General features: G+C 40.7%; 1 protein-coding gene across 3 annotated transcripts in view; it reads left to right on the forward strand.

The window, feature by feature from the left end:
- Nucleotides 1-16,815, forward strand: part of SUSD4 (sushi domain containing 4) — a 72,893-nt gene extending 56,078 nt beyond the window's left edge. For all 3 annotated transcript variants that reach the window (XM_059840979.1, XM_059840978.1, XM_059840980.1), the window contains 4 exons: nt 11,131-11,322; nt 11,817-11,961; nt 13,185-13,567; nt 14,791-16,815. In XM_059840979.1, coding sequence (XP_059696962.1) covers nt 11,131-11,322; nt 11,817-11,961; nt 13,185-13,567; nt 14,791-14,819 — 749 coding nt within the window. In that variant the 3' untranslated portion in view covers nt 14,820-16,815. The remainder of the gene's footprint in view (nt 1-11,130; nt 11,323-11,816; nt 11,962-13,184; nt 13,568-14,790) is intronic.
- The last annotated feature ends 9,081 nt before the right edge of the window (nt 16,816-25,896 follow it).

A 25,896-nucleotide genomic window follows, 5' to 3' on the forward strand; every position in this document is an offset into this window, starting at 1 on the left:
CCCCTTGGCTATGAATGCTTTGGGAACATGATCTGCATATGATTACATTCCTTGCCTTCTGGCGTCTGTATTTTAATTTTTTATGCCCTCTGGAAATCTTCCAGAATAGTTCTTATAAAGAACTGGGTGGGGAGTGGCAAGCAGATAAAGAGAGGAAGGGCAGGGAGAATTTGACTATAGTGCCAGAAAATAAAGCAGTTGTATGGATAGTGTCATTGGCAATTCCCAGCTTTGTATTTAAGAGTAAAAGGGAAAACAGGTTGATTCAATTTGCAAACAATAGACATGTTCCTTTTATCTAGAACATCTTGTTTCAGCATCATCCCAGCTGAACAGAAAAGCTGCTGTTGCAAGAAATCAAATATATTGCAATGTCAAAGCTTCATTCTCTTTGTGGGACCAGCAGATTCTCTAGTGGAGTTTAAATTTGAAAGAATGTAAAACAGAAAATTTCAAATTTTTGTAGGTAGATTTGAAATGAAAATGAAATAAACGTGAAGAATAGACTTCAAAGGAGAGATTCGTTAAACAGAAGAGAGAAAACACAGAAAAACCCTGAAGGTATTTCCAAATTGTGGAATATAAAACCACCTCATTGTGAGGGTAAATGAAAAGATACAAAGCTAAGCAACCATAAAGGTACTGACAGGATTCTGAAAATTATGGAAACTGTGGAAGAAAGGAAGGAAAGGAAGGAATTAAGAAATTTTATGACAAAGACAGAAGTGCAAGGGAACCCAATCCCCCTTACTTTGGCACCAGGAGATTTCTGGAGAGTAAAAAAGGGTTAGCCAGATGAAAATCCAAACCAACAAAATGTGCTGTAAAGAAAAAAAATACTCTGGAAAGACAGGTAAGAATACAGAACAGAGCTTTAAAATTTTTCTTCTCATAAGCCTGGGGAGAGACACTCATAGAGAGGGGCTGATAATTCTGACTTAGAACCTAGAAAGTAAAGGGTATAACAGAAGAGGGTGGTATTAGAGATGAAGTGCCATAGCCTTGTAATTCTTCAAAACAAAATAGTTGATACTTTGTAACCAGCTGTGTGCAGGACACTTTGAAGGAAAACTTCACAGATCTACATTCTTTCATAACAATTCCTAATGCTACGAACAGTGATTGACACTGAGCTGTCTATCTGATAAACTAGGCACTTAAAATCTTTTAAATTCTTGAAGGAACATAGAGCAACAGTCTGAGAAAAAGGGATAGCAGTCAGCCTGTAATCAGATATGTTCCGGAGACAGGAGGAAGGAAGCAATCCTAAGCCTCAGATGTTACACATTGGTACAAATGGATTTCTCTCTGTGTTTCTCTGCTGACTTTGAGAAGGCTTTAGATAAATTCCAACATGACAGACTGATATGTATCCTCAGGGATGATAATGTTGATGTAGCACATCTCCAACAGACAGAAGTCCTGTAGAGGGAGCAGAGGGCAGCAAGTTATGAAACACTGTGGTATTGAGAAATTAAGTGAGGTAGATACCAGGATTCTGTTTTAGGTTTGCAATCACTCATCTGGCAGGCAGGAGGGAGAATAAATTAAATAGCACTCAACTGCCAAAGAGGTCATCCAGGTTAACTGAGTTAATGTTAACACAGGACAGATTGACAGCCTGGTTTTTAATAGCTCTGACTACAGTGGTATTTCACTGCCTACAGCAAAATGTGTGACTCAGAAACTACAACCAGCGGTAAATGCTCAAATAGCAGCAGACAACCATATATCTAAGGACCTTTACTAGGGCAACACCTTTATGTCAGTGGCACCTCTAGCCTGATACCCAAAGGACTAAACAGGCTGACAGTGTCTCACCCTGGGGGTGCTTGTTGTGGAAAGCAAGTGTGATGAAGAACTTAAAGAGTATATTTTTCTTTAGAAAAAGTCATTCAGTAATTCTGCTTGTTTCTGCACTGTAGACAGCTGATTCATTCATCACCCAGGAATGCAGAAATTATATGCATTCATGTATGAGTGTGGAAGATGAACACTTTGACTTGGAGTATCTGGATTTTTGTGCTGCTGGAAAATGCTGAGCTTCGTCTGTTACTCTTCAACATACCCAGCTGAAGAGAAGAGGTGTGGAAAATAACTGAATTCAAAAGGAGCACAGAGACATGAAATGCTAGACAGAGAAGTCTAGCAGAAGTTATTCTGCTAAATAGTCATCCAATTTTGTAACTCCAGCAGCTATGTTGCAAAGTGAAACATGAAGAAAAATAGTCCAAATCCAAGACAGAATGGATACATAACAACATGGGCTTTTTGCAGCTCTTTTTGTGAGGGATGGAGGGCTTAGAGAATAGGCTCCAATTTGAAGACACTGAAGAACATAAACAGCATTATATTTCTAAGTGACTGCTCCTTTATTGCATTGCAGAAATCTTCTTTGATTTCTGGGGCTGGGCTTTCTCCACTGTTCGTAGTTTTTCAAGAAAGCAACAGAATGACATGTAATCTGTTTCTTTCATGTCTTTGGTATTGCTTGTTGCACAGGACTTCCACAGTAAATCATTGTTTCATACCTGCTCTATCTCCTCTGTACCTTTCAGAAACTTCTTAGCATTTCCAGAATCAGCCAGACATCCCAATTTGTTCATGGAGCCGTAATTTCTGCCCTGAAGTTCCATATTAGCTGCCAGATACATGTAGTGTTTTATCCATAGTGCTTTAAATAGACTGGGTTAGGTGGGGGAAAACAGACAAAAATTCTTCCTGAGGGTTACTTTATTATATTCATCTTTAACTGTATCTGACAAGGCTGCTTGGAAAGGAAAATAACACATTGCCTACCTTGAAATCAAACATGTCTGCGCTTTATGGACATGTTCATTAAATTTGGCCACATGGTGCACTCACAGAACATCTTCCACAAATGGAGGGAACTGTAGCTACGGACTCTGTGCAGCTGGAAGTCTACTCACTTGTTCATTTCCAGAGATAAAACCCAGCATTTAAAGGGTGGCACTTTCAGCAATCAGTGTAGGCAGGCACTTGGAAACAGAACATAAATAACAGAAACCAACATTCCTCCATACCCTCCTAGTCTTGTAAGATGATTTGTGAAATTACAGTGGTAAGATCATCTGCTGGTTTTCTTTGCCCCTCTTTTTTTTTCCTTGTAGCTCTCCATTGGGAATGAGACCTTGCTCTTTTTCCTTCCTTATGTGGTATAGCTTAATTTCCTCAGCCTTCAGCTAAACCTTGGATTACCGCTTGTCTATTCCAGCATTCCTTGTCTCCATCAGTCCCTGATGACAGGTGTAGGTAACCCCACACAAACTCAAGGGATTCTTGCTTATAACAGAGAAGAAAAAGCTATTCAAAAAAGAGAGATTAAAGTAACATAAAAACCTACTGATACATCCAGCTTTCAGTGAGCACTGGCTTTTTCAGACATTCCTGACAGGAGCCTTTGGCTGCCTGGTTTTCTTAGCTAGCTTCCTGACTGCTCTCTCTTTCCCCTCTACGTCCATTATGTTTCTAAGCACTTTGACCTCTTCCAGTCCTCAGGTTATCCTGGGATGCCTGTCAAATACCCAAGTCTTGATTTATTTTGGAGTTTTCTAAGTCCTTCCTGCAAAGTGTCTGTGTAGTCCCCAACAACTGCTTCTCAAAGTCCTGAAAAGAGCATTGCTGATCATAAAGCCATCCACTCATGAGGGAAGGAAGAAACAAATTTGGAACAAAATTATGAAGAAAGCCAAAATTATCTGCTGTAAATGAGACCACAGTGCTCCAAGCACTCACATGTTAATAATGAATATAAATATTTCCTTAAATATAACTGCAGGCCATTTGCTAAAAGAAGTTGTAGTGCTCTAGCTGCAAACTTGTCATCAATTTGTTGTGGTTTAAAGGAAACTTTCTCTGATTAAATTATAATTTATAGGAAAATATCACTTAGGGTGTACTTCATCCTGTATTTGTTGTGAAATGCATTTGAAACTAAAGACTTCAGCATTGATATTAATGCTTCACAGGGCACAGTACTGGGAAGGGCAGAGTTGTTGAGGTTGAGTGTGAATTTGGCATGATGCTCCTGTAGGAGCTCAACTGACTGGTACTGCAAAACCTGCTGTGTAATTTGCAGTTCCAGGAAGGAAGTGTGTATCGTGTTTGTAAAAGACCGTCTTGTAGTATTGTCCACAAGGGTCCCAGGATGAGGGAAGAGACGAGAAAGTTGACTCCATGTATCAGAAAGCTTGATTTAGTATTTTATGATAGATAATATATTAAAACTATACTAAAAGAACAGAAGAAGGTATTTCATCAGAAGGCTAAGCTAAGAATAGAATAGGAATAGGAATGAATAACAAAGGCTTGTCTCTGACTGAGACAGTCTGCACAGGTGATCTGTGATTGGCCCTTAATTAAAAACAACCAGATGAGACCAATCACAGATTCCCCCTGTTGCATTCCACATCAGCAGATAAGAATTGTTTACAGTTTGTTCCTGAGGCCTCTCAGCTTCTCAGGAGGGAAAAATCCTAAGGAAAGGATTTTTCATAAAACATGTCGGTGACACCATCTGTTTCCATTCTGGAATCAGATAACATTAAATTATTATTTAAATATGTTTTAAATTTGTTTTATATTGTTTCATGAAATTCTCATTAAGATGGTGTTTGTCAAAGCTAGACTAGAGAAGCAGCTTTTCTTTAAAAAACTTGATTATTCAGTTTATTTCACACTCTGTAGAAGGTTAGAAGTTAGTCTCACTGTGTGCACATTGAAAGGCTTACCTCACTGTCAAAGCTGCTTCAGAATTACCCAGGGGTGACTTTTTAGGGGTACAGCCTAAAAAGCACAGACCTGGGGTATATTCCTGGCTGCTTGAACATTGGCTTGCTGAGTGTTTGAGAAGAAATTGCTTACCTGTTAGGTGTCTTTTCAGTAGACAACATCTGAGTCGTATTGTGAAGTTTAAGTAATAAAGAAAGGTTAAGATTGAGAAGAATTTGGATACTATTGGCTGGGAATACAATATTATTAATAATTCTTGCTCTAGGCTTTCAATAAATAAATTCTCTGGCAATTTGAGTGTTCAAAGTAAGCATCTTGCATCTTCATTACTCTATATCTTCAGTCAGGCTTAAATAGGCTTTACTTTATATATGAGTGCTCAGTTGTTTCCACCAAACTTTCTATTCTGTTATTACTCTTGGTGCTGGTTTTTTTGCTGTGGGAATGAGTAATCAGAAAAGTTCTTGAAAGTGTGGCATCACTTTCAGAACACAAATTCAATGGCCCCCAATTTTGTTCCAGTACAGCTGAAAGTCACCTTTCACAGAGCCAGCAGAATTTGTTGTAGGAATGATTCATTAGGATATTGTTAAGTTGATGTTCACAATCAATGAAAATTTACTCCAGTAATACTTCCTGTTCTACTTATATTCCTGAATAGTGTCATTTTAAAAAAGTCTCATTAAGCAGCTGTTCTTAGAAGGAGATGTTTTGACAGGGCTTATTTTAAAGCAACTGGATTTGCTATTTCCTTCCTTTTAAAAACCTCTAAATTTCTTCTTCAAGCTTTTGATTAGATATGAGTGGTTAAATCCAGTAGTTTTTTCTTCCATCCTAATTAGAATACTGGACATTTTAATGGATACTTTTGTTTTGCTATTTTAGAATTAAAATACATTGGGTTTTGTACATTTCTGTAAATTGAAATTAAGTATAGAATAGAAAAATCCCTTTTTTACTATTCAAAGTGCAGAATTAATTTCCTCAAGCTCTGTACTTTGCAGTGCAGATGTGATTCATTTGCTCGTAATACCTGTGGAAATGGACAGGTCTGTCAGGTGAACTGGACAGGAATCCTTCTGAATATGAAAGAAAAACTTAGTTGATGATTTGTTTTATTCTGAAGGTATGAAGGGTGATGACACTGAGGGAACCAAGAAACCAAGTTTATTAGCACAGTATTCATAAAAAAGCAGGAAAAAGAACAAACATAATCTTCATCATCTATGTTCCTGTAAAAAATATCATTTTCAGATCTTGCATCCTTAAGCATGTGTTTGTATGAAGGCAATATATGGAAAAGGATCCCTCCTTAGGCCCCAGAAGCAGCCAGTAAATCTTCAGGTGGGGACCTGGCCACCCTCAATGGGAAGGGTCAGACCTGCTGGGACATACACAGCTGTGCTCTCATGGAGGAAGTGACAGCTTGAATTAAACATTGGTTGGGATGCCGTAGCCAGGTAACAGGTGTGCAGATTCCTGGTGATAATTAGTGTTCTGATGTGTACAAAAATGACAAGTGAGGGTCAGGAGAAACTCTTGTTCACTTCCAGTCTGTGAGCAAAGCAGAGAGTGTCTCCCCCTCTCAGATGATTCTCTGAGTGAGACACACCAGCATTTTCCTGCACAGTGGAACTGGCAGGTTTTTATCTGTGTCTTTCTCATCTGGAAGTTTCATCTTAATCTGTTCTCATTCTTTGCGTAATGAGCAGGCATTCACAATGTGTTTGGAAGAAGTCTTATTCTTTACAAGGTTCAAATGTCTCTAATCCTCTCCATCCCTATGTCAAACAGAAATGGCTGGCCTTACAGTGGGGCTTTTTGCTAACCCAGCTAACCAAGAAATTAATGTCCTACATAAAAGGCGAACTAGTAGCTTGAGACAAATAATCACAGGTGGAAAATAAGCTTGCTTGTTCCCACCCCTTATTTTTTTTAATAAGCAAGTGTCCTGTACTTCAAAACATTTTTGCTTTTAGTTTTTGGCTCATATAAATGCTGGGCAAAACCTGAGTGATTTACCACCTGTCTTCTTGGACCACAGACTAAAACCACTAGCCTTTGAGCATTGACTAAAAAGCAGGTTTTGAGCAGTGTAAATATCTGTAACTCCACTGTTATCTCTCTACCACTGGCTTTTAAAAAGTCATGCAATGTCTTTCTTCTGTGCCACTGACGTTAATTGAGAATATGCTAATACAAAAAATCTTCCCTCCGTCCTCCAGTTCCAGTGTCAACATTGCGGAATTACTGCAGCATCCTCTGAGCAGAGTTTAAAAAGCTTCTTGACCATAATGGGTAGGAAAAAAGCACTGGGTGAGCCTCATTAATTCTTCAATTAATATAGAATGGAGCCTGTGGCACCCTCCCCTGGCCCTGCTCCAAGGGATGTGGCTCTGTTGAAGCTGTGATGGAGAGGACACTCTGTGGGGTAGACCAGCCCTTGCCTTTGATCCAGGCCACAGTGCTACGCTGCTGGTAACACAAGGCTCAGCTCCCCAGGTTTTAAGCTCTTTTTGGTAGTATTAGTCCTTCATTAAAATCAGCCAGAGCAGAAAGGTGATCTCAGAGGAGAGCCCTCAGCTCCAGCAGCTCTTAGGAACAGGCAGGGAAGTCCACCAAATTAAATCAGGAATTCTTCTCTTCAACTTCCTTGAGTAACAGGACTCTTGAGCATCCAGCAAGGGATTTGTTTACCATATAAATACAATTGCTCTTTTTGATTAATGATTCAACTTTTCAGCTGCGAATGCTGAGTTATGAAGTTCCTGTAAATCCCCTTACAGTGTGTGGCCAACTGCTGTACAAAGACAGATCCAGAGACTCAGGATCACCTGCTGCATGACCACCAGCAGACACTGTTTAAATTGTGTCTGTTCCTCTGCCAAGCTCCAAAGTTAAGGACACAGGCATGTGGTCTTTTAATGCTGGTCGTCAGAAAATACTACTGGATTATCCATGCTGGATGCTGTAGTTAGAGCATTAAAGTCTCCAAAGCCTTATAAAGTGAAGATGCTGAAAGCTCTTGGTAGTAAAGAGTTAGTATCATATTTAAGAGCAGCACTTAGGGCTTTCTTTGAACTGTGAGAACTTTCTGAAGTAGAATTCCCTTGTTTCTATGATTATTGTGCATACTGCTATTGGCTTTGGCAGTGAAAATGTATTTGTCAGATATGCTTTTATTGTAATCAGTTTACGGCTATTTTAATTCTGTGAGTTTGATGCAGTTGCCTGAAGTCCATGGCCTGTAATTTCCAAACACAATTAGGGTTCATCACTGGGAATGCTAGAATATTAACTTTCCTAAAAAACTTCAGTGGCCTTAGGTTTGTCACCGGAGTTTCCCTCCATATTTGATCTGACACATTCCTTTAATCCTTGTAACCACTACCATACTCTGGCATCTGGCATAAATAAGTGTTCAGACCCTGTAATGTAACCAGCTCTGCACTAAAAATTTTCTGTCCAAGAGAGCCAACAGAGTTCATCAGCCCTCTGGCCTTTCCTAATTTTTCTTTTCAATGATCAAAACCAAGGCCACTTGCTAGCTGTCTTTCCACTGGCTTTAAAGGATCTTGGATCAGGATGACCATGGGAATGAAACGAGTGGAGAAAAACTCTGAGTGTACGACTAACTGCCCAGAGCTCAAAGTGAGTTCATTGACGGTTGTTTGTGATGTATCACCAAAAGGGTATCAGGACCATACAAAGGTGATAGACTCTATCATCAGAAGGTATGAAAAGCACTTTTTTATTAGAAATTCACAGTTCTTATAGAAACAATGGTGGACCTAAGATCTGATTGGCCTTTAGGAATCTTTTCTCACCTACTGGTCAAGAAGGTGAGACAACATCTTTGACAAACAGATTGCCTGCCAGGTGCAGAGATTGAGATAATAATTGTTTTAATTCTTTCTCTGAGCTTTCTCACAGCTTCTCACAGCTTCCCAGGAAAATCCCGGGAGAGCTATGTCTCTCTCTGTTCAGAGGATATGTGATTACCACAATGTACCTTTGACTTGATTTGTGAAAAGAGGCTTTGAACGTGAGTGCTACAGACTATGCCTGGGGGCCAGTTTGCCCATGGAAGTGTTAAAGGGATCCTGAAACTGGTTGAACATAAGGTTCATGGGAGGTGGTGAGTGACACTCCAAGTGAGTTAGAATCCCTGACTCCTGCAGTCCAGCTGGCATAAGAATGAAGCACTGTTTCAGCTGAGCTAAAAGCCCTCAGTTGCACTGCATCTGTTGGTTCCCAGTGTTTCATGCAGGAGCTGTTGGCAGGTATGACTCTGTAAACCTTGACTAATTCATGACTAATACTTGGCAGAGCAATGAAAAATTGTTTGCAGGAGTCTCCAGGCAGCCCCAGAACACAAGCATTTCCGTTGAAAGATGGATGTGTCCCTGGAAGGAGTGGCACCCTTTTTAGTACTGGGGACATGTCCTACACAAGGAGTGATACTCGGTTTTGGGTGTTGTAAAATACACCACCGTTTGTAAACAGACTGACAGCTCCATATCTGGGTTGTTTCCACAGCATATAGCTTTAAATCTGCCTGGATATGTGTCATTCCTGAGCTGACCCACATTGCTGGGATGCCAGCTTTGAGGGATTTTTCTATGCATCAGGCTGCTTTGGCTCTCAATGACATGAAGACGTTAGGGATGATGTAGCAGCTACATTGCTGGAGGGGAAAATTAGTTTTTCTGAGTGTTGCTCTTTGTGATAAGGTGTTCCCTACTTGCTCATTGCTCGAAAGAGTTTAAATTGTTCTCTTCCTTTGTTCTCAAGCTCTAAGCAAAGACAATAAAAATATACCAGGTTTCTTTATGGTAGGCCAGGATCATGGCTTTCACCAATCATTTTCTTTTTATATGCAAGAATTATTAATAGGTGCTTTCCTGCTATTTCAGTCTGACAACCTCACCCTAATCTTAAGAAAATTGTTTTCAATCTTGAGTTGACTTCCCACTAAAGTATTCCTCTTTCTTGAGGGCCCAGAGACTTTGGAAAGTGTGCAGAGCATTGAGGATTGTGAATTTTTATGTGAATTACTTACTCTGATTTCAAGTTATCATTAAGCCTTGCCAGTGAAAATGCAAACAAAACCGTGTCTCCAGAGGATGGGGAATAGACATTGCTGCATATTGTAATCAGCCTCTCTTGAAGATTCATTTAATATCTTGTGTATTTTTTTATGAAATGCATTATTCATGTAACAAGATTCATAGGGAGAAGCAGCTGAATTGTAATTTCTGGGAAGATTCTTCTTCCTAGAGATGTCATTTTCATTATTTAAATCAAAGCAGCAGGTCTTGCCTGCATGGGAGAGGCATGAAGTGAAGGGAAGGGCCTGTAGATGGGGCACCGAGCCAGCCAGGAACTGCCTATGAAGGGAAATAAAAGTAGTCATCCAGTAACTGAAGCCCTTTTGGGTCAGTATGCAGTCATTTGAAACATCATTACACTTTGTAGGATTTTTTTGCCCGGTGCTAGAAGCACTTAAGAAAGCAGTAATCAACCAACACTTACTATGTGGATAAGCTTCCTCTCCTGTAAAAATACTGCTTGTGAGCTGCTTTTCCACTGCTGTTTTCCAGAGTGCTTCCTCAGTTCTCCATGGAGTTCATCTGCCTGGGCTGTGATTCCAGGGCCTACAGGAAAAGTCCCACATGTTTATATTGCAATTCTCTCTTATTTACCTAACCCTAAGTAAACCAGTCTACTTAATTAACACAGGCTCAGCCTCTGCTATATTTAAGACCTCACACCACCAGTGGTCCCACTGAGATCAGTCAGGCTGTTCAGAAACAACAAAACACTAATACCACCAGCAGACTTGAAGCTCAACTTAATAAAATTACGTGATACAGACTGCACAAGCTTAAGCAACACTAGGTGCTTTGCATCTCTTACAGCACTGCTGATGGCAAACTTATTTTTAAAAAGAATTTAATTAATGCATATAAGCATTTAATTATGTTAATGAAACAAAAAATAGCATGTTACAGCTGAATTATAAATGCTTCATGAAGAGCATGATTCTCCTTATTCTGACTGCCCTGCTCCATTCCCTTGCAGCCACCTGATGGGAATGTGTCCCCTTTTGTCTTCCTCTCACCCTCCTCTTCCCACAGCGGGTTGGAAGATTTAAAGATGGCACTTCAGTGACCCCCTGGCCTGTGCATCCCTCCACTGGTGTGGATGGCCACCTGGCCTGCCTGGGCAGTGGCCTGGTGCCACTGAGACATACACAGAACCACAGGAAGCCGAGAGGGAGCTGAAGTGTGCCTGCTGCATTTTGACACTCTGAAGCTGCCCAGGGGTGGGCTGCTGGCATTAATGTCTTTCTCCTTTTCCCTTTGTTTGCCCAAGTTTGTCCACTACCTCCAATGGTGAGTCATGGAGACTACATCTGCCACCCACGGCCTTGCGAGCACTACAACCATGGGACAGTGGTGGAGTTCTACTGCGACCCTGGTTACACCCTCACCAACGACTACAAGTACATCACCTGCCAGTACGGAGAGTGGTTCCCCTCCTACCAAGTGTACTGTGTCAAAACAGGTAAAGGACTATCCTATCCTAACAGCCCTGTCTTCTTACAGCCCCTCATTTCAGAGCAAATTTGTAGGTTGGCAATGCCTGGTGAACTTTGTCTGTTTCATGGTTAAGTGATGAGCATTGATTTTAAGTTGCTGCTATTTTTGAACTCCTTTTCAAGATTTTCAAAAAGGGTAAATATAATGTATTCCCAAGATTCTGAATGCTTCTAAAGCATTTTGATCATTACCTCTTCAAATGTATTTTTTAACATTTGGATATTTTATATGTATGCAAGCTAAGGTTATGATTGCATGTATAAAAGACCAGTCAAGGGGAAAAAGCAAGATCCAGTCTCTGTGACAGCTTTATGTTAAAACTGCTTTTGGTCCATGGCAAAGGGTTTATGTGTGTTTTTGCAAGTTGCATATAAAAAATGTGCACTTCTGAGTAGCGTTGAATATAAAATAACAACGGGAATATACAAGCACAACTCTTGTATTGTCTTTCTGTTACAGAACAAACCTGGCCAAATACACAGGAGACCCTCCTGACTACATGGAAAATAGTGGCATTTACTGCTACCAGTGTTTTATTAGTACTGCTACTGGTTATTTTAGCCAGGATGTTCCAGACCAAATTTAAGACACATTTCCTTCCACGGTTTGTACCAGTTTCTTTCTTATTTTGAAGGTTGAGGGCCTTGATTCAGTTTTCACACTCAGCACTCCTTGCTGGAGAAATGGAGCAGCTCTTGAGCCTTGCAGATACTTTGTTCTGCTCCAAGAAGAAGTCCCTGAACCCTAGTGTGGAAGGGCACCCCCAAAAACCTGCAATAGTCCTTCACTCAGCTAAGATAAAAGGCAAAATTTGGCAGATTCACTCTGGGAGTAATTACTGCTCTTCTGTTGAGAGCTGCTGCTTCTGCCTGTAAAAATAGCTGACAATATTTTTAAGTACTTGTTTTCAGGTGCTGGGGGAATTAATTTTTTAACTATGTAGACATTACTTAGTAATGTAAGTTTTAAGAAAGAATTTATTTTTTCTCTATGGACAAATTTATATTAAAGGTTTGCTTTACCTTCATTAGTGTTATTTTTATCACGATTCATAAACATCTCCTGCATCTTTCTTTATTTCCATAAAATATCCTGGACCTGGAAGCATTTGTCATTGATTGACATAGTGTTCTCCATGAGGAAAGCCTATAGCCTGGACTTGTCTACCTTACTAAAATGGTTTTTACTCCTCTCCTTTTCAGATGTTTTCATGTGTTAAAGGTACTAGGACCTCCTGCCTGGACTATACTGTGTTTAATAGGCTACTAAGCAGAAACTTTAGGGTTTAATGGACCTTCCCAATTAATAGAAATGTTTTGCTTAAAAAAAGAAATCAGCTTAATACTGGTTAAGGAAGCCTCCATCCTTAGAAAGTAAGACCTGAAGGAGGCCACAAATCTTGCCATCAAACCCTTGTCACCCAGCAGTGGTGATCTCAGCACCCATTTACTTGTGCTGTAAACACTTTTGTGCTCTAGCATACATTTTGCCAGGGATTCAGACACTTTTGCCTGGTGAACTACATCTGTGGTCTTACATCTATGACACCTACTATGCACAGCACAGCAAATGGTGCTCCTTATCTCTTCCACATACCTGTCTACTTTCCCTTCTTGGAACTGTTCTTCCTATTACCAGTTTCATTTTTTCCAATTGTAACAGATTCCACCTGTCATAGTTTGGCAAACATTTTTGTGAATGTTAATGACCCTGTAGCTTCGTTTCGCATTACTAGAAGGTACTGTGTTTACTGGAGTTCAGCAGTTGCTCCGAGGTGCTGCTGACATGCTTCTGCTCTTTGTGATAACCTTTTTGTGTTTGACATAGAGGCAACCAGGAGGGTTCCATGGGCGACCCTGACTTTGTGGTGGTGGATGGTGTTCCTGTCATGCTACCTTCCTACGATGAAGCTGTCAGCAGTGGCTTGAATGCCCTGGCACCCAGATACTCAGCCACTGCAGACCAGAGGCATATTTTGCAGACAGAAGATCAGAATCCCCCTGCTTACCCCAGTCCCAGGATTCCAGACACGCAACCCAATGAATTTGAGACCTGTGACAGTAGGTCGGATTCCTCTGAACTGCTCCAAAGTTTGTACCCATCCCTGACATGCCAAACGGCAGGACGTCCCAGCTCAGATCGAACTGATGTATCCCACAGCACTTACAGGGACACTGTATCCACGAGTCCCCAGATTGATATCACAGACGGTGAGTCTTGCATAGGTGCAATAGGTGAGTCCATGGACAGGGGACATCATTTGTTTGTAGGAATTCTACAGTTCTAGGAATTCACCCAGCTGATTCACTCCTGCTTTGTCCATGGTTTTGTCTACATCTTAATTTGAAACTTTTTTTAAAATCATAAAACTCTATGGTTATAGAATTTCATGTCTATGATATGTCCTTGCTAGCTGTGATGCATGTGATTTGAATGCCAGGACAGAAGGCTCCTGTCCAGACCCCAGTCTCATCAACAGGGATGTCAGCAAACACCTGTGTACAGCAGCAAAGCCAACCCTCATCTTGCCTGTGTTGATCTGTTCATCTTCTCCTCAACTCCTACGTTCACAGCTCCCTCACATACCCTTTCACAGCAAATAACAGGATTTTCTCCTCAAAAAGGGAAATAGATTATATTTTCATACTGGGCCAAAATCAGCAGCCTTTATTAACAAACTCATTGTGTCTGTGCATCCAGCAAAATGTTCCTTCCATCTGAGGCCTCCATGCCTCACATGCCTCCATCTGAGGCATGTGACCCTTAAGCCATGGACATGGAAGTCAGAGCATAAGAAGAACGTGCCACAGGTCCATGTGCCAGGAGGGAGCTTGCCATGTATTACTGCCCGCCTTTAAATCAAACATGAGCATATACTGACATGATTTCATGGAGTTCTGTTTGGTGCTGCTCAGCATGTTAAGGAAACTGGATGGCTTTCCTTGGGGACGTTTCAAGGGAGAGGCTCATATCCCATTCTCCATTGTCATTGAGCTGAATCCCAGTGCCCTAAATTCAGTGTGGGTGAAGGTCTGGGTGGAGGAAGTCTTCTGTTTCAGAGGGGTTTGGATAGTTTTAGTGGTATCAGAAGGGGAACAGGAGACACAGGAGGAGAGGAAGAAATTACAGGGCTGCCAGTTAAAGTCCCTTCCACCTCTGAATGCTGCTTCAGTGATTAATGTAGTAGCAAGGATGTTTGCATTTAGGTTTTTGTGGTCCTAACTTAATGGAGAAAATCTGTGTAGTTTTAGTTATTTAATTTTCATAGAGGTGTTAGAGTCTGAGTGGGTCTAGAATTGGCAATAACCCATGTCTTGTTCAGATATTTGCAATGTCCATTTCTGGTTTTGTAGAATTGGTAACAATTATACTTTGCAAAAGCAAAAAGGGAAATTGCAATCAGCAGTCAATGCTATTTCTTTGTTTCTCCTAGAGATTCCCTTGATGGAAGAAGACCCTTAGCCTGCACTGAGTCGTGTCCTCATCACATTGTACTGTTGGGTGACATGAATCATGAGGATTCAGAGATAGAAAAGACTCTCTGTGGATTTGGGGAGAGTGTTTTCCTACTTATCAATCTTCCATGCGGTGATGTCACCGGGTTGGGCGTATGTCTTAATCCACAGTGGGGATAACAGCATCAGCATTCGGAACAGCAGCAGTTTTATGAATGAATCCTGGGGATTTGATAAGAGCAGATGTAGAAAAAGAACAGTGGCTTTTTAGAAGTGAAATGTATATCTGCATCGCAGAAAGTCATATGGCTCTGTAAGAAATGCTATTGGATTTTGATACTAACTGCCTCACAAAAGCATGTCAAAATATGTAAATTTAAAAATATCAGTACTGAAACACACACAAAAAAAAGAGGAAAGATTCTCTTTGGCTTTCCTACGATAACCAGGAAGTTTTTGATTTAGTTGTTGGTGATTTTGCTTCAGACCATGTCTGCAGAAAATATAACAGAAGTTATGGGATTCATATATACTTTGATGTACAATAGCTTTAAATATATATATATATATATATATATATATATATTTAAAAACTCTTAAAGAGAAAGAAAAGGAAAGACTCCCAGGTCACATAACGATCTGGAGATTTTTTTTTCAAAGGTAAGGCAGAATTTATATCATAGACAATATTCAAAGTAAAGTATCAATATTTGTATTTATGCAAGACTTCTGTGACTACATTGCATTTCATAAATCCTGCTGTAATATAAGAGATCTAGAAGATGTTAAAATTATGAAATACATCTTAAGAAATGTCGAACTGCTCTGCTTCAAGCTTTCTTAAGCTCTTAAATATATATAAATATATATATATAAAAATAAATATATATATATATAAAAAATATATATATGCATATATGAGAGTAATCTACAGTCATAGCTCAGAGCACTGCCTTGTCCCTTGTCATGATCCATCCCTATGGACAGGTTTCATGATGGTTCGTAAGGGATCTCAGGGTTCAAAAAGAACCGACACGGTACAAGGGGGTTTGCAATTATAATCAAAACAAATGCACCTTTACTGAATAACCACAGCAAAATGCAATAGAGGGATTAAGGGAGAGAAAGATAGAGAAAGAGAGAGAGAAAGAAAAAGGGGAATATAGCTACCAAACATAGAGATGAAGTCCTTAGGTCCAGTCCAGTCGAGGATCTGCCTGTTACGTTGGGGAGATCTCAGAGATGCAGTCCATCTGGACTCAAATTATACACTTTTTGATGGGGGGAAGGGAGATTATTTCAAAACTGAATCTATTGTATCTTCTGGTAAAAAGAATGGTATTTGGAAAAGGGGTACACACAGTCCATATCTCAGTGGGCAAGGGCCATTGTTTTCGTGGTCCAATGCCCGCACCTGCAACATCCATCTTGCTTTGGTCAGCTCGCCTCCCCCCCGCACTTCCCCGAGCTGGGGGCTTCAGTCCCAGTCCTTGGGGAGTGTGAGGGAGGCCTTTCTCACATGGGGATTTCTCGGGTTTTTCTCTGGTGGAGAGGCTTCTGTCATCTCAGCTTGTCTGTCACGGTGGCTGTAGATGAACAAGAGGGGTCTTCTGTGGGGGACCACCCAAAAGCTCAGGAGAAGTCCAGCCAGGCCAAGAGGTGGGACAGCTTCCACGGCTATTGTTGCAAAAAGGGCACAGTGCCCCCTTCTTCTCATTGGGCTCAGTGTAGCATGCAGCAAATGCACCTGTGAAAACAATAGCTTAGCAATGCTCTCAAGTCTCAGGGCCTTTGTGTAACTTTCTCCTACAAAGCCAGAGATTTTAGACAGGGGGGGTCTTTTCTTCAGTGGTCCCCCAACGACAGTTGTGAGGCAAATTGAAGGATATTTGGGACAGACTCTCACATCCCTGTACACTGTGGTAGTATTCTGAGCCATTATTGTAGAATACTTTTTTTTAAAAAAATAATAAACCTGATTTCAGTTCTTTTGACTTATCTGACTATTGTGTAGTTGGCCTTTTTTTTCCTTCCTCACTTCTTTCACCAGCTCGTACTTGAAGGTAGGAGGTAGCAAAACACCTGTCCTGTGGCATTTTCAGCTTTACATCCATTATCCAGCTGGAAATGGAGAGAGTGGTTTTGGTTAAGCAGAGCACACAGAATGGGTGCAGCAGAGGCACAGCTTCTGCAGATGCAGTGTGGGTTTCATTGAGGGTTTTCTCTGCTCTGCAGGCTGTGCCAGAGCATTGTGCTAAAGCCTGTATGAGGGGTTCACTCTGTGGTGTTGCAGGCTGTTTGTACTTTGTCAGGAAAATGCCTGGCTGTTTCAGGTACTTACTGAAATCCAAGCTGATTTTCTTGTCTTATTTTTGTTATTATGCAGATGAAGCACCTTAAACTGGCAGTGTTTGAAGGAATAACTCACTGTGTCTTAATTACAGAGATTGCCATCATGTGGGCTAATCCAAATCAAAGGGGAAAATACGACTGAATTCTGATTTTATGTACAAAGTAAATTAATAATATCTCTATTGCTGTAAATAGAGGATCGCTACAAGCTGCTCTGTTATTTTTTCATGATTGTTTAATGATTTATTTGTATAGTGGTAGCATTTAGTGGCCCCACTCATGAGCCAGCCTAGTGGAATAATAGATGTGCTGAAACCATTCAAGAAAAGTGTTTATTAGCATCCTGTCAGCAACTGTACATGACAGCAAGAAGCAAAGGCAGACCAAAAGCTATGGTGAGCAGAAGTAATTCTGTCAATCATTCTACAGTTAGATTGATGAAAACACAGTGATTGGTACTGAAAAATGAGACATATTCCATTTTATCTCCCATCCTTGCTTACACAATATTTCCATTTTTCTTCTGAATTGTCTCAGTTGCAGCTGCATGCTCAGGTTTATCCCACAGATGTATCTATCAGGTGTTTGTGCTTTCTTGGCTGCCCCTTCCTTTTATGATCTCAAGCTTTCCAGAGGTGTTTGCACAACCACTCGGAATTACCACTCCAGCAAACAAGACAAGAGTGCTGTAAAACCAACCCTGAACTAAAGCACGCCTCAAGCCTCCAGTCAGTTATGTGGTTTCAGTTTCATAATGCCATTGAAAAGTATTGGATTTACTTTAAATGCCTTATAAAATAGTAGGAAATCCATCTTTGCTGGTCTTTTAGCAGCTCATGAATTTTCATCTCTTATTAAATTTTTTTGCTTCCATTTATTAATTTTTATGAAAGCTTCTTGATTAATATTTGGAGCTCTGAGGTTTTACAGAGTCACACTGCTGTATGTATTGTATCGCAGTCATTTTATTAAAGGAGCCAGACAGGGTAACTGAAGAAATGTAAATTTATGACTTATTAGAACATTTTTATTTTGAGAAGTGCAGAATTGCAAATACACCAAAAACCATGAATGTATTGATTTTGCTTGATAGTCTTTTGATAGGACTGTGCCAAATACAATTTTTAAAGGAAAGAGAGTTTTACCATTTTTTGCTTATGTTGGATGAAACTTCAGGAAAGGCTGTTTTTGGGGGGGATTATTTGTGTGGTTGAGTTTGGAGGTTTTGCATGCTTGAACATCTGGGGGGAAAGAGAAGATTTTTTTCTTATGCTATTTTTTTTCCACATAGGGCTTGAATTCTCATGAGAGGACTGCCTGCCTCTGGATCCACACCCATGTCCCCACCCACAAGGTGACACCTTGGGCTGGGGGGTACCCCCAGCTTGCCCAGCAACCTGGACACCCTGGAGAACTCCACAGCTCCCTGGCCTAAGATCTCAGGATGTTTTCAGGGCCTCAAGAGACAAGAGGGCTGCTATGACCACGGCAGGATGTTCACTGTGTAAATGAGAACAGATGGGAGGATGAGCACATCTTATGCAGATCACAAGATGTTTTCCCTTGAGCTAAGTGGATGTAAATTAAAACAAATCCAGGAAAACTCTTATTGGTGAGGGGTTAGTGAAGATGGAAAACCCATGTGCCTTCAGCAGAGAGAAAATGGGTGTGTACTGAGAACACCAGGAAAGAAAAACAAGAACTGGCTTCACCCTGCCAATATTTCTGAAAATGAGAAAAGAGGAGCAGAAGTGAGCAATGTGTCAGCCTTGAACACTGACTTACAAACAGGGGCTTGACCTGCAGAGTGCTGGGTGAAGGGTGGGGATCCAAGGTCTCACAGGAGCCCTGCAGGTAGTGAATCACAACCTGAGCATGAGTCAACAGAACCTGGCTGTTGTGAAAATGTTAAATGTCAACACAGTGTTTACACAGAACTGTAACTTATAAAATGCATGAAGTAATCATTCAGCTGCACTCAGCACTAGTAAGGCCTCAGCTAGAGCAGTGTGTCAAATGTTAAGCAATTTTTTTCCTCTTCAATGGAAATGCGGTGCAGCTGGATGGCAGCCAAGCAGAGAAAATCAAGCAGAGAGAATTGGAAGAACCTGTCCTGTCCTCACAGATTATGTAGCATTCAGTGTGAACAACAGAAGACCAAAGAGAACATAGAAATTCAGTTTTCTGTAAGAAACCTATTGTGCAAAGAAGATGGAATTTATCCGTATAAGTAGGACAAGAATAATAGACTTTTTTGAGGCTTGAGCGAATTAGGTTAGATAATAGCAAAAACATTCTAGTAACAGGAATGGTTATTAGGAGAGAGAGATGGTCTGAAGCTGTAAAAACCTCTGTTAGATTTTTTTAAGACTGTTTTAAATAAGTAGAGGCCAGAAAAACATTGGGGGAGATGCACAATGTGAGTTTTGGGCCCCTTCTCATTCTGTCTCTGCATGATTCCCAGCTTGTGAGAACTAAACTTGGCTGATGCCCAGTTTTGCCAATAGACTAATTCCAAACTGATGGTACTGGGCACACTGGTCAGTGCTCATCCAAAGCACAGCTAGAAATACTCTCTGTTAAACCAGCAGAAGCTTTCATGCAGTGTGGGCTGAACTCCAATAAAATCCTGTGAATTAAACCTTGTTGCATTGAAGTGACATTGATTTCAAAATTTTGTTCTGTGACTTTCCTGGTTTAGGGCAAATTTGGGAGAAAACCTCCAAAAGGGACCCCCCAGAAAGCTCACCCACACGGCCCCTGCCCCCAGCTGGTTTGGAAAAATTTCCTTGGAGAGAAGTGGAAAGAACCTGTTTATTTAACAAGCCAAGCACTCCCCAGCACAGAAAATTAACAATACCAGATGACAAAACTCATTCACCACTCTGAAGAGATGACAAATTCAGAAAGTCTCTCCTGTGGGTGCTCGCTGTGTTATCAATCCCTCTGGCACTGGGGAAGGCTGCTGCCCAGAGTAGGCCCCAGTAGGCCACAAAGTGCAAGCTCTCAGCGCTCCCCAGGTCCTAGTCTGGAGCAGATTTGAACGGTTCCAAGAAAAAGGGAAAGAAAAACTGTCCAGGGAAAACTCAGACTGCCTCAGCTAGCTAAACTAACCAAAAAGCAGAAGGGGCACTGTGTTCTGCCCTATCCATGCCCAGACAACAACAGTGGAGTTCTGTGTTCCAGCAGACTGTGAGAGAGAGTGCAGCTGATAATGAAACTCTGTGCTCCTTCTTCTCATAAACAGAAGAGATGATTTGGGATACAAGCATCATAACGTCACCCTAGAACAGTAACAAATCCAAACTTGGGATTTTCTGGTCTTCATGTCTATCTTAGGCAGCTAATGAATGCAGCCCTGCTAATACTCTCTGTGCATTAGGTGAAGTAAATCCTCTCTTGACAATTATCTGAAGACACCTATTGAGCTCAATGAGAAATAGCAGCTCAGGCAACTGGAGCACAGACCCTTTTGTCATGCTTATGCAAAACTTGATTCCCATGCCCAAAAGCTGTTTGTTCTTCCCTGCTCTGTGCTGTGGATGGTAGCACAGCTTAGCATGTCAGCTGTCAGAGGGGGAGTAGCACAGATAAGAGAAGCGCATCTCAAGCTCCTGTTCTTATCTCCTGTGGATGCCCAGGCATGACTTGGAGGCAGAAAGAATTAAAAAGCAAGTAAACATCTGCCCCAAACCCAGTCAAAGACACATCCAGTCCCTTCAACTTGGTTCCAAAGGAATTGTATTATACTGGAGGGGAAGCCCTGTGGCAGAGGGGAGATGGGCTCTGCTTTGCCTGTCTCTCTCCCAGGCCAAGGTGTGCAGCCAGAATAGACAGACAAATCCTTCTCTCCCTATATAATGTATATAACTTACTTCATGCATCCAGATTTCTCTCCTCACTACTATTATATAGTGGCACACAGCCACTACATTTTCCAGGACAGGAAGATAGGTTATTCAACAGCAACAGAAAGAGCTGCAATTGTATTATTTTCTGTCCAGGTGTCAGAGCAGACTTTTAATAATTCACAAAGACCCCATAAAGAAATTGGATGGATGAGGCTGACTGGGATTCGAGGCACCTTTCCTCAGAAAGGCAAAGGGGCTACCCTGCAGGGCAGAGGCAGCTGCTATGTGAGGACATTTTATAACCCAGAAAAATTGCATTCACCTGCTAAAATATATTAAGCAGAAACTGGGGGAAGGAAGAAAGGAGAAGAAAGAGAAGACATCTAAATTTCAATAAAGTCCAGGGGACATGGATACATTTGCCATGTTCTCCAGTAAGAACAGAGGGAGCTGTTTGTCAAAGGAAAGTCAAGAGGCAAGCACAAACTACCAAGTTTTGGGGTTTCAGCATCTCTTTTACCTCTGCATTTCTGCCATCAGACTGTTTCTGCTTATAATAAGGGCCTTGGTTTTGGTTTAGATTCACTTTTCCCATTTTACTCTGCTTGCCTTCATTTCTCCTCTGCTTATCCTTCTATTCACTCAGCTTTTTTGGTAACTAATACTGTTGTTCCAGTTTCATTCCGCCACCCCAGTCATGCTGGGAAGCAAAACAAGTTGCTTACCTGCAGAGCAGTACCCAGCAGGACACTTTCCCTCCCATATGTGAGGTTGTTCTTATTTGCCTTGCTCATTTAAGTTCTCAGCAGACAGGACAAGAAGGGACAGGGAGCTTCTAACTCTGCTGGCAAATGATTCATGAAAATGGTTAGAGAGGGGCACTGAGGGAAGCCCACATTGCTTCATGAGTGCTGTGTCTGTGCCTTGGTCCCAGGACTGTCAGCTCACCACTTTTCATTAGCCCAATATTCACAGGTGCCTGTGAATGCTCCTATGAAAACAGCAGTAGCTAAAGGTTTTAAGGATTTGCTGACGTTTTAGGGTGTTGTTAAGGTAAGACCTTTTAAAAGACCCCCTCCTTTCTGAAACTGGCATGCTCACATCTTCAGAAAATTGGCACTGATATGGTCCAGTTAGGGAGCACAGGATGCACAGCCAGTCACTTCATCTGGATAACTGCTTGAACTAAAGATTTGCCAGTTTCTGAGCTGTCAAGTTGACATATTTTCATTTTTCTTTTCAACCTAATGAGGCTGGATTTATTTTTAACATTTATTACCACCCACTTCTGGCTTCCATCCATCTACTGCTGAGTACATGCTGCTCTTGCCAAAGCAAGTGTCTTCAAGTAGTTCTGTGAGCCCCTGGAACTGCACTGCCCTGCAGGGGATCACATTTGCCACCCTTGTCCCTTCTATTAATTCCATGGCAGCACATGCTGCTTGCCTGCCTTGGTCACTGCTCTCATGCTAATAACCATGCAACCAGTTGTTATTTCTCTCATAACCATTACCACAGCTGCCTGTTGATAATAAATCAGGGTTAATTACTTACTAAAAAGTTTAGCAGAACAATTTAGCTTCACTTAGCCTGTTCATTGATGAAGACTATAAATGTCTGCAGTCTGTCACTGATAGAGCCATTACTGGAGGTCTGTATAATTGGCTTTTACTGAAGTCCTGCAGCAAAAATGAGGGTTAGTCCAACTGTCCTACTTGGTTTTCATTAGATTTTGGGCAACCACTTGGGAAGAGAAGTGCCACAATAATTTAGCAGATTTTCTTATATATCCATTCACATTGCAGCAGTGTGCAGTGTAGACAGAGCTACAGAAGTGCTGAAGCCTGGCATTAAAAAAGACATCATGACAGCTGAGAAATGTCCAGCTTCTCAATTAGGGTGCTAGGCTGATTCTGTCACAAATACATTTTACTGGGGATAGGCATACCTACAACAAGGCTGAAATGATAGTGTTCTCTTAGGTTCATGAGAAAAGTGGGAGGGAAAATTGCCAAGAAGAAGCATCATTAAAGATAATGATGCCTCTTCAAACAGTTTTCTCTGTTCTGGGAGGCTCCTGTTCCCTGAATTTCTGAATCTAGGAGCTGTTACAGACAGAAGGCTCTGGATATACACACTGATCTCAGTTTCCAATGAAATGAATGAGAACTGGGACCCCTTTCAGCAATGAGCTCTTTCTGACCATGCAGTCAGGAGTCGCCATCTGATTCCCAGAAGCAGAAGAAAGGCCATGTGCTGCCTTCCAAGGGAAGGTGGGGTTTATCATTACACTTCTTTAGAACAAAACTGGACTCTGGAAAATCTACCCAGACTTTCTGATTTTATCTGCATTACAGCATTTGCAGTGACTCAAGGCTGACTGTGGTACTGTGTATTCATTTGAGTCTTCACAACATGTGAGGGCTGTGCAACAGATCACCAACAGCCTTTGGCTGCTCTAGGCAAAGACAAGCAAGTGAACTAAGACAGTTTCCCTCTTAGATACTGGGAAATCCAGAATACCACTGCCTTCACCTTTGGATCTTAAGTGTCCTAAATATGCCTACATATCTTCATATTAAATTATGGGCAACAGTATGATTAATTGTCCCCTGACCCTCAGTCTCTTCATTGAGGCTGTGTCACCAAACCGTGTTTTATGTCACTAGGTGACAACAGATGTAAATCAAATATGCCTCCTCTAAAATATATTACAAAAGAGGAAATGAAATGAAAAGGCAGGAAAGGAAATAGAATAAAATGAAATGAAATTTTTAAAAATTATTAGGAGCAGTTAAATTGTTGAAATGGACTGGAATGAACTTCAGTGCAGTGAAATAAACTGAGACTTACTGAAATTATACTCCTTGAAATCTTGGAATTTCATTTCATGAAAGGAAATTAAATTAAATGAGAACTCAAGGCATGAAGTGAAATGAAAAGACAGGAAAGGAAAGAGAATTAAGTGGAATTAAATATATATAGAAAAGAAAATACTGAATTGGAGGGGAAATAATGGAATGGAATGAACTGAAGTGTAGTGAAATTAATTAAAACAAAATTATACTCATTCAAATATTGACATTTTATTTTGTGAAAGGAAATTAAGTTTTTATTTCATGAAAGAAAATGAAATGAGAAACCAAGGAATTAAGTGAAATGAAAAGACAAAAGAGGAAAAATTTTTGAAATTAAGTAAAAAGAATGGAATGGAATGGAATGGAATGGAATGGAATGGAATGGAATGGAATGGAATGGAATGGAATGGAATGAACCTTGCTGAAATGATACTCATTAAAATCTCGAGATTTAATTTTATGAAAGGAAATTAAATAAGAAATCAAGGAATGAAGTAAAATAAAAAGACAGAAAATGAAAAAGAATGACATTTAATGAAATGCAAAAAAAAAAAAGAGTAAATTGTAAAATTACATGAAAACAATGACATGGAATGGAATGAAGTCAGTGAAATGAACCAAACCTTACTGAAATGATACTCATTGAAATATTGAGAATTCATTTCCTTGCATGAAATGAAGAATGTTATGAACGAACGAGGCCAGATTTCAAAAAGAGATGAAAAAGGCTCTCCTTTATTTAAAAAAAATAAACCAGAAAGAACGGAGGGTCCAAGATAGGCTTGGACCCCCTCACAACAGCTCAAAATGACAACGTGTACAGAACACACTGGGTTCTCTCCCTCACGAGCAGCTCTCTCTACTCGCTGAACAGAAAAGAACCTCACCGAACTCAAAACCCCTCCCTTTATAACACACCTTGGCCCAGGACTGGTGGGATTTGGATCCTTGCCCTGATTGGTGGAATTTTGGGGACCCGATTGGCCCTTAATGGGGTTCATTCTGGGCCAATCGTTTCCTTGGGGCATCAAATGATTGGTTGGTGTCTTTGTCCAATCACCCTCCACCCTGGTTTGCCCGTTTGCCCCCACCAAATCCTGGACGATCCACATCAAACCCATCCACAACAACCACCCTCTTTTCCCAAAACTAACAGAACCAAGTCCAAAACAAAGAATTTTCACTAAAGGAAAATCAAACAAGAAATCAAATGAAAGAAATAATCAAATTAAATGAGAAATCAAAAGAAATCAAATGAGAAATTAAGCTCAATGGATAGAAAGGGAAGGAAATAGAATTAAATGAAATTAAATTTAATTGATAAAATATAAAATTCTGAAAGAAATTGGAAATTGAAAACAATGGAATGGAATGGAATGGAATGGAATGGAATGGAATGGAATGGAATGGAATGGAATGGAATGGAATGCAGTGAAATTGTATTGGTTTAGCATTGCCTGGTTTTGGTAGCTGGTGGGACTACCAGAGTGGCTTCTGTGAGAACTTCTTCCATGTTTAGCAGACCCAGTTCCTGGTGACTCCAAAGATGGACATGGCACTGGTCAAGGCTGGCCCAATTAGAAATGGTTACAAATCCTCTTATGTTTTTGCTTCAGCAGTATTCAGCACTTTCAGATCTTTGTATCAGGATGTCTGTCAGGCCTGGCTCTGTGAGGCAGTGAATATTTTCAACTCCCATCAGCTCCAAGTGAGGACCACTAAAAACTAAACAAATGGTTTTAAAAATAAATAAATAAATCAAGGTTAGGAGTAGCCTTGTTGTTATGTTGTCCCCATGTATTAATTTTTCTCTCCAGATTAGCCATGCTCTTGAACAGGAAGTTCACAATAAAGAAGCCAAATCTCATGTTCATAATTTGGACCCTGGCAAGAAATCCAGCCTGTAAACCAGAGAAATATTAGCCCATGATTACACTGAAACCTTGACATTTAGTGCAAGATGTGTTCATAAGCACTTTTCCTAGGAAGCAATAGCCTCTGCCCTGCAATTACATATTTAAGC

Source organism: Haemorhous mexicanus, chromosome 3 (assembly GCF_027477595.1).
Source record: "Haemorhous mexicanus isolate bHaeMex1 chromosome 3, bHaeMex1.pri, whole genome shotgun sequence".
In the NCBI taxonomy this organism is placed as follows: Eukaryota; Metazoa; Chordata; class Aves; order Passeriformes; family Fringillidae; genus Haemorhous; species Haemorhous mexicanus.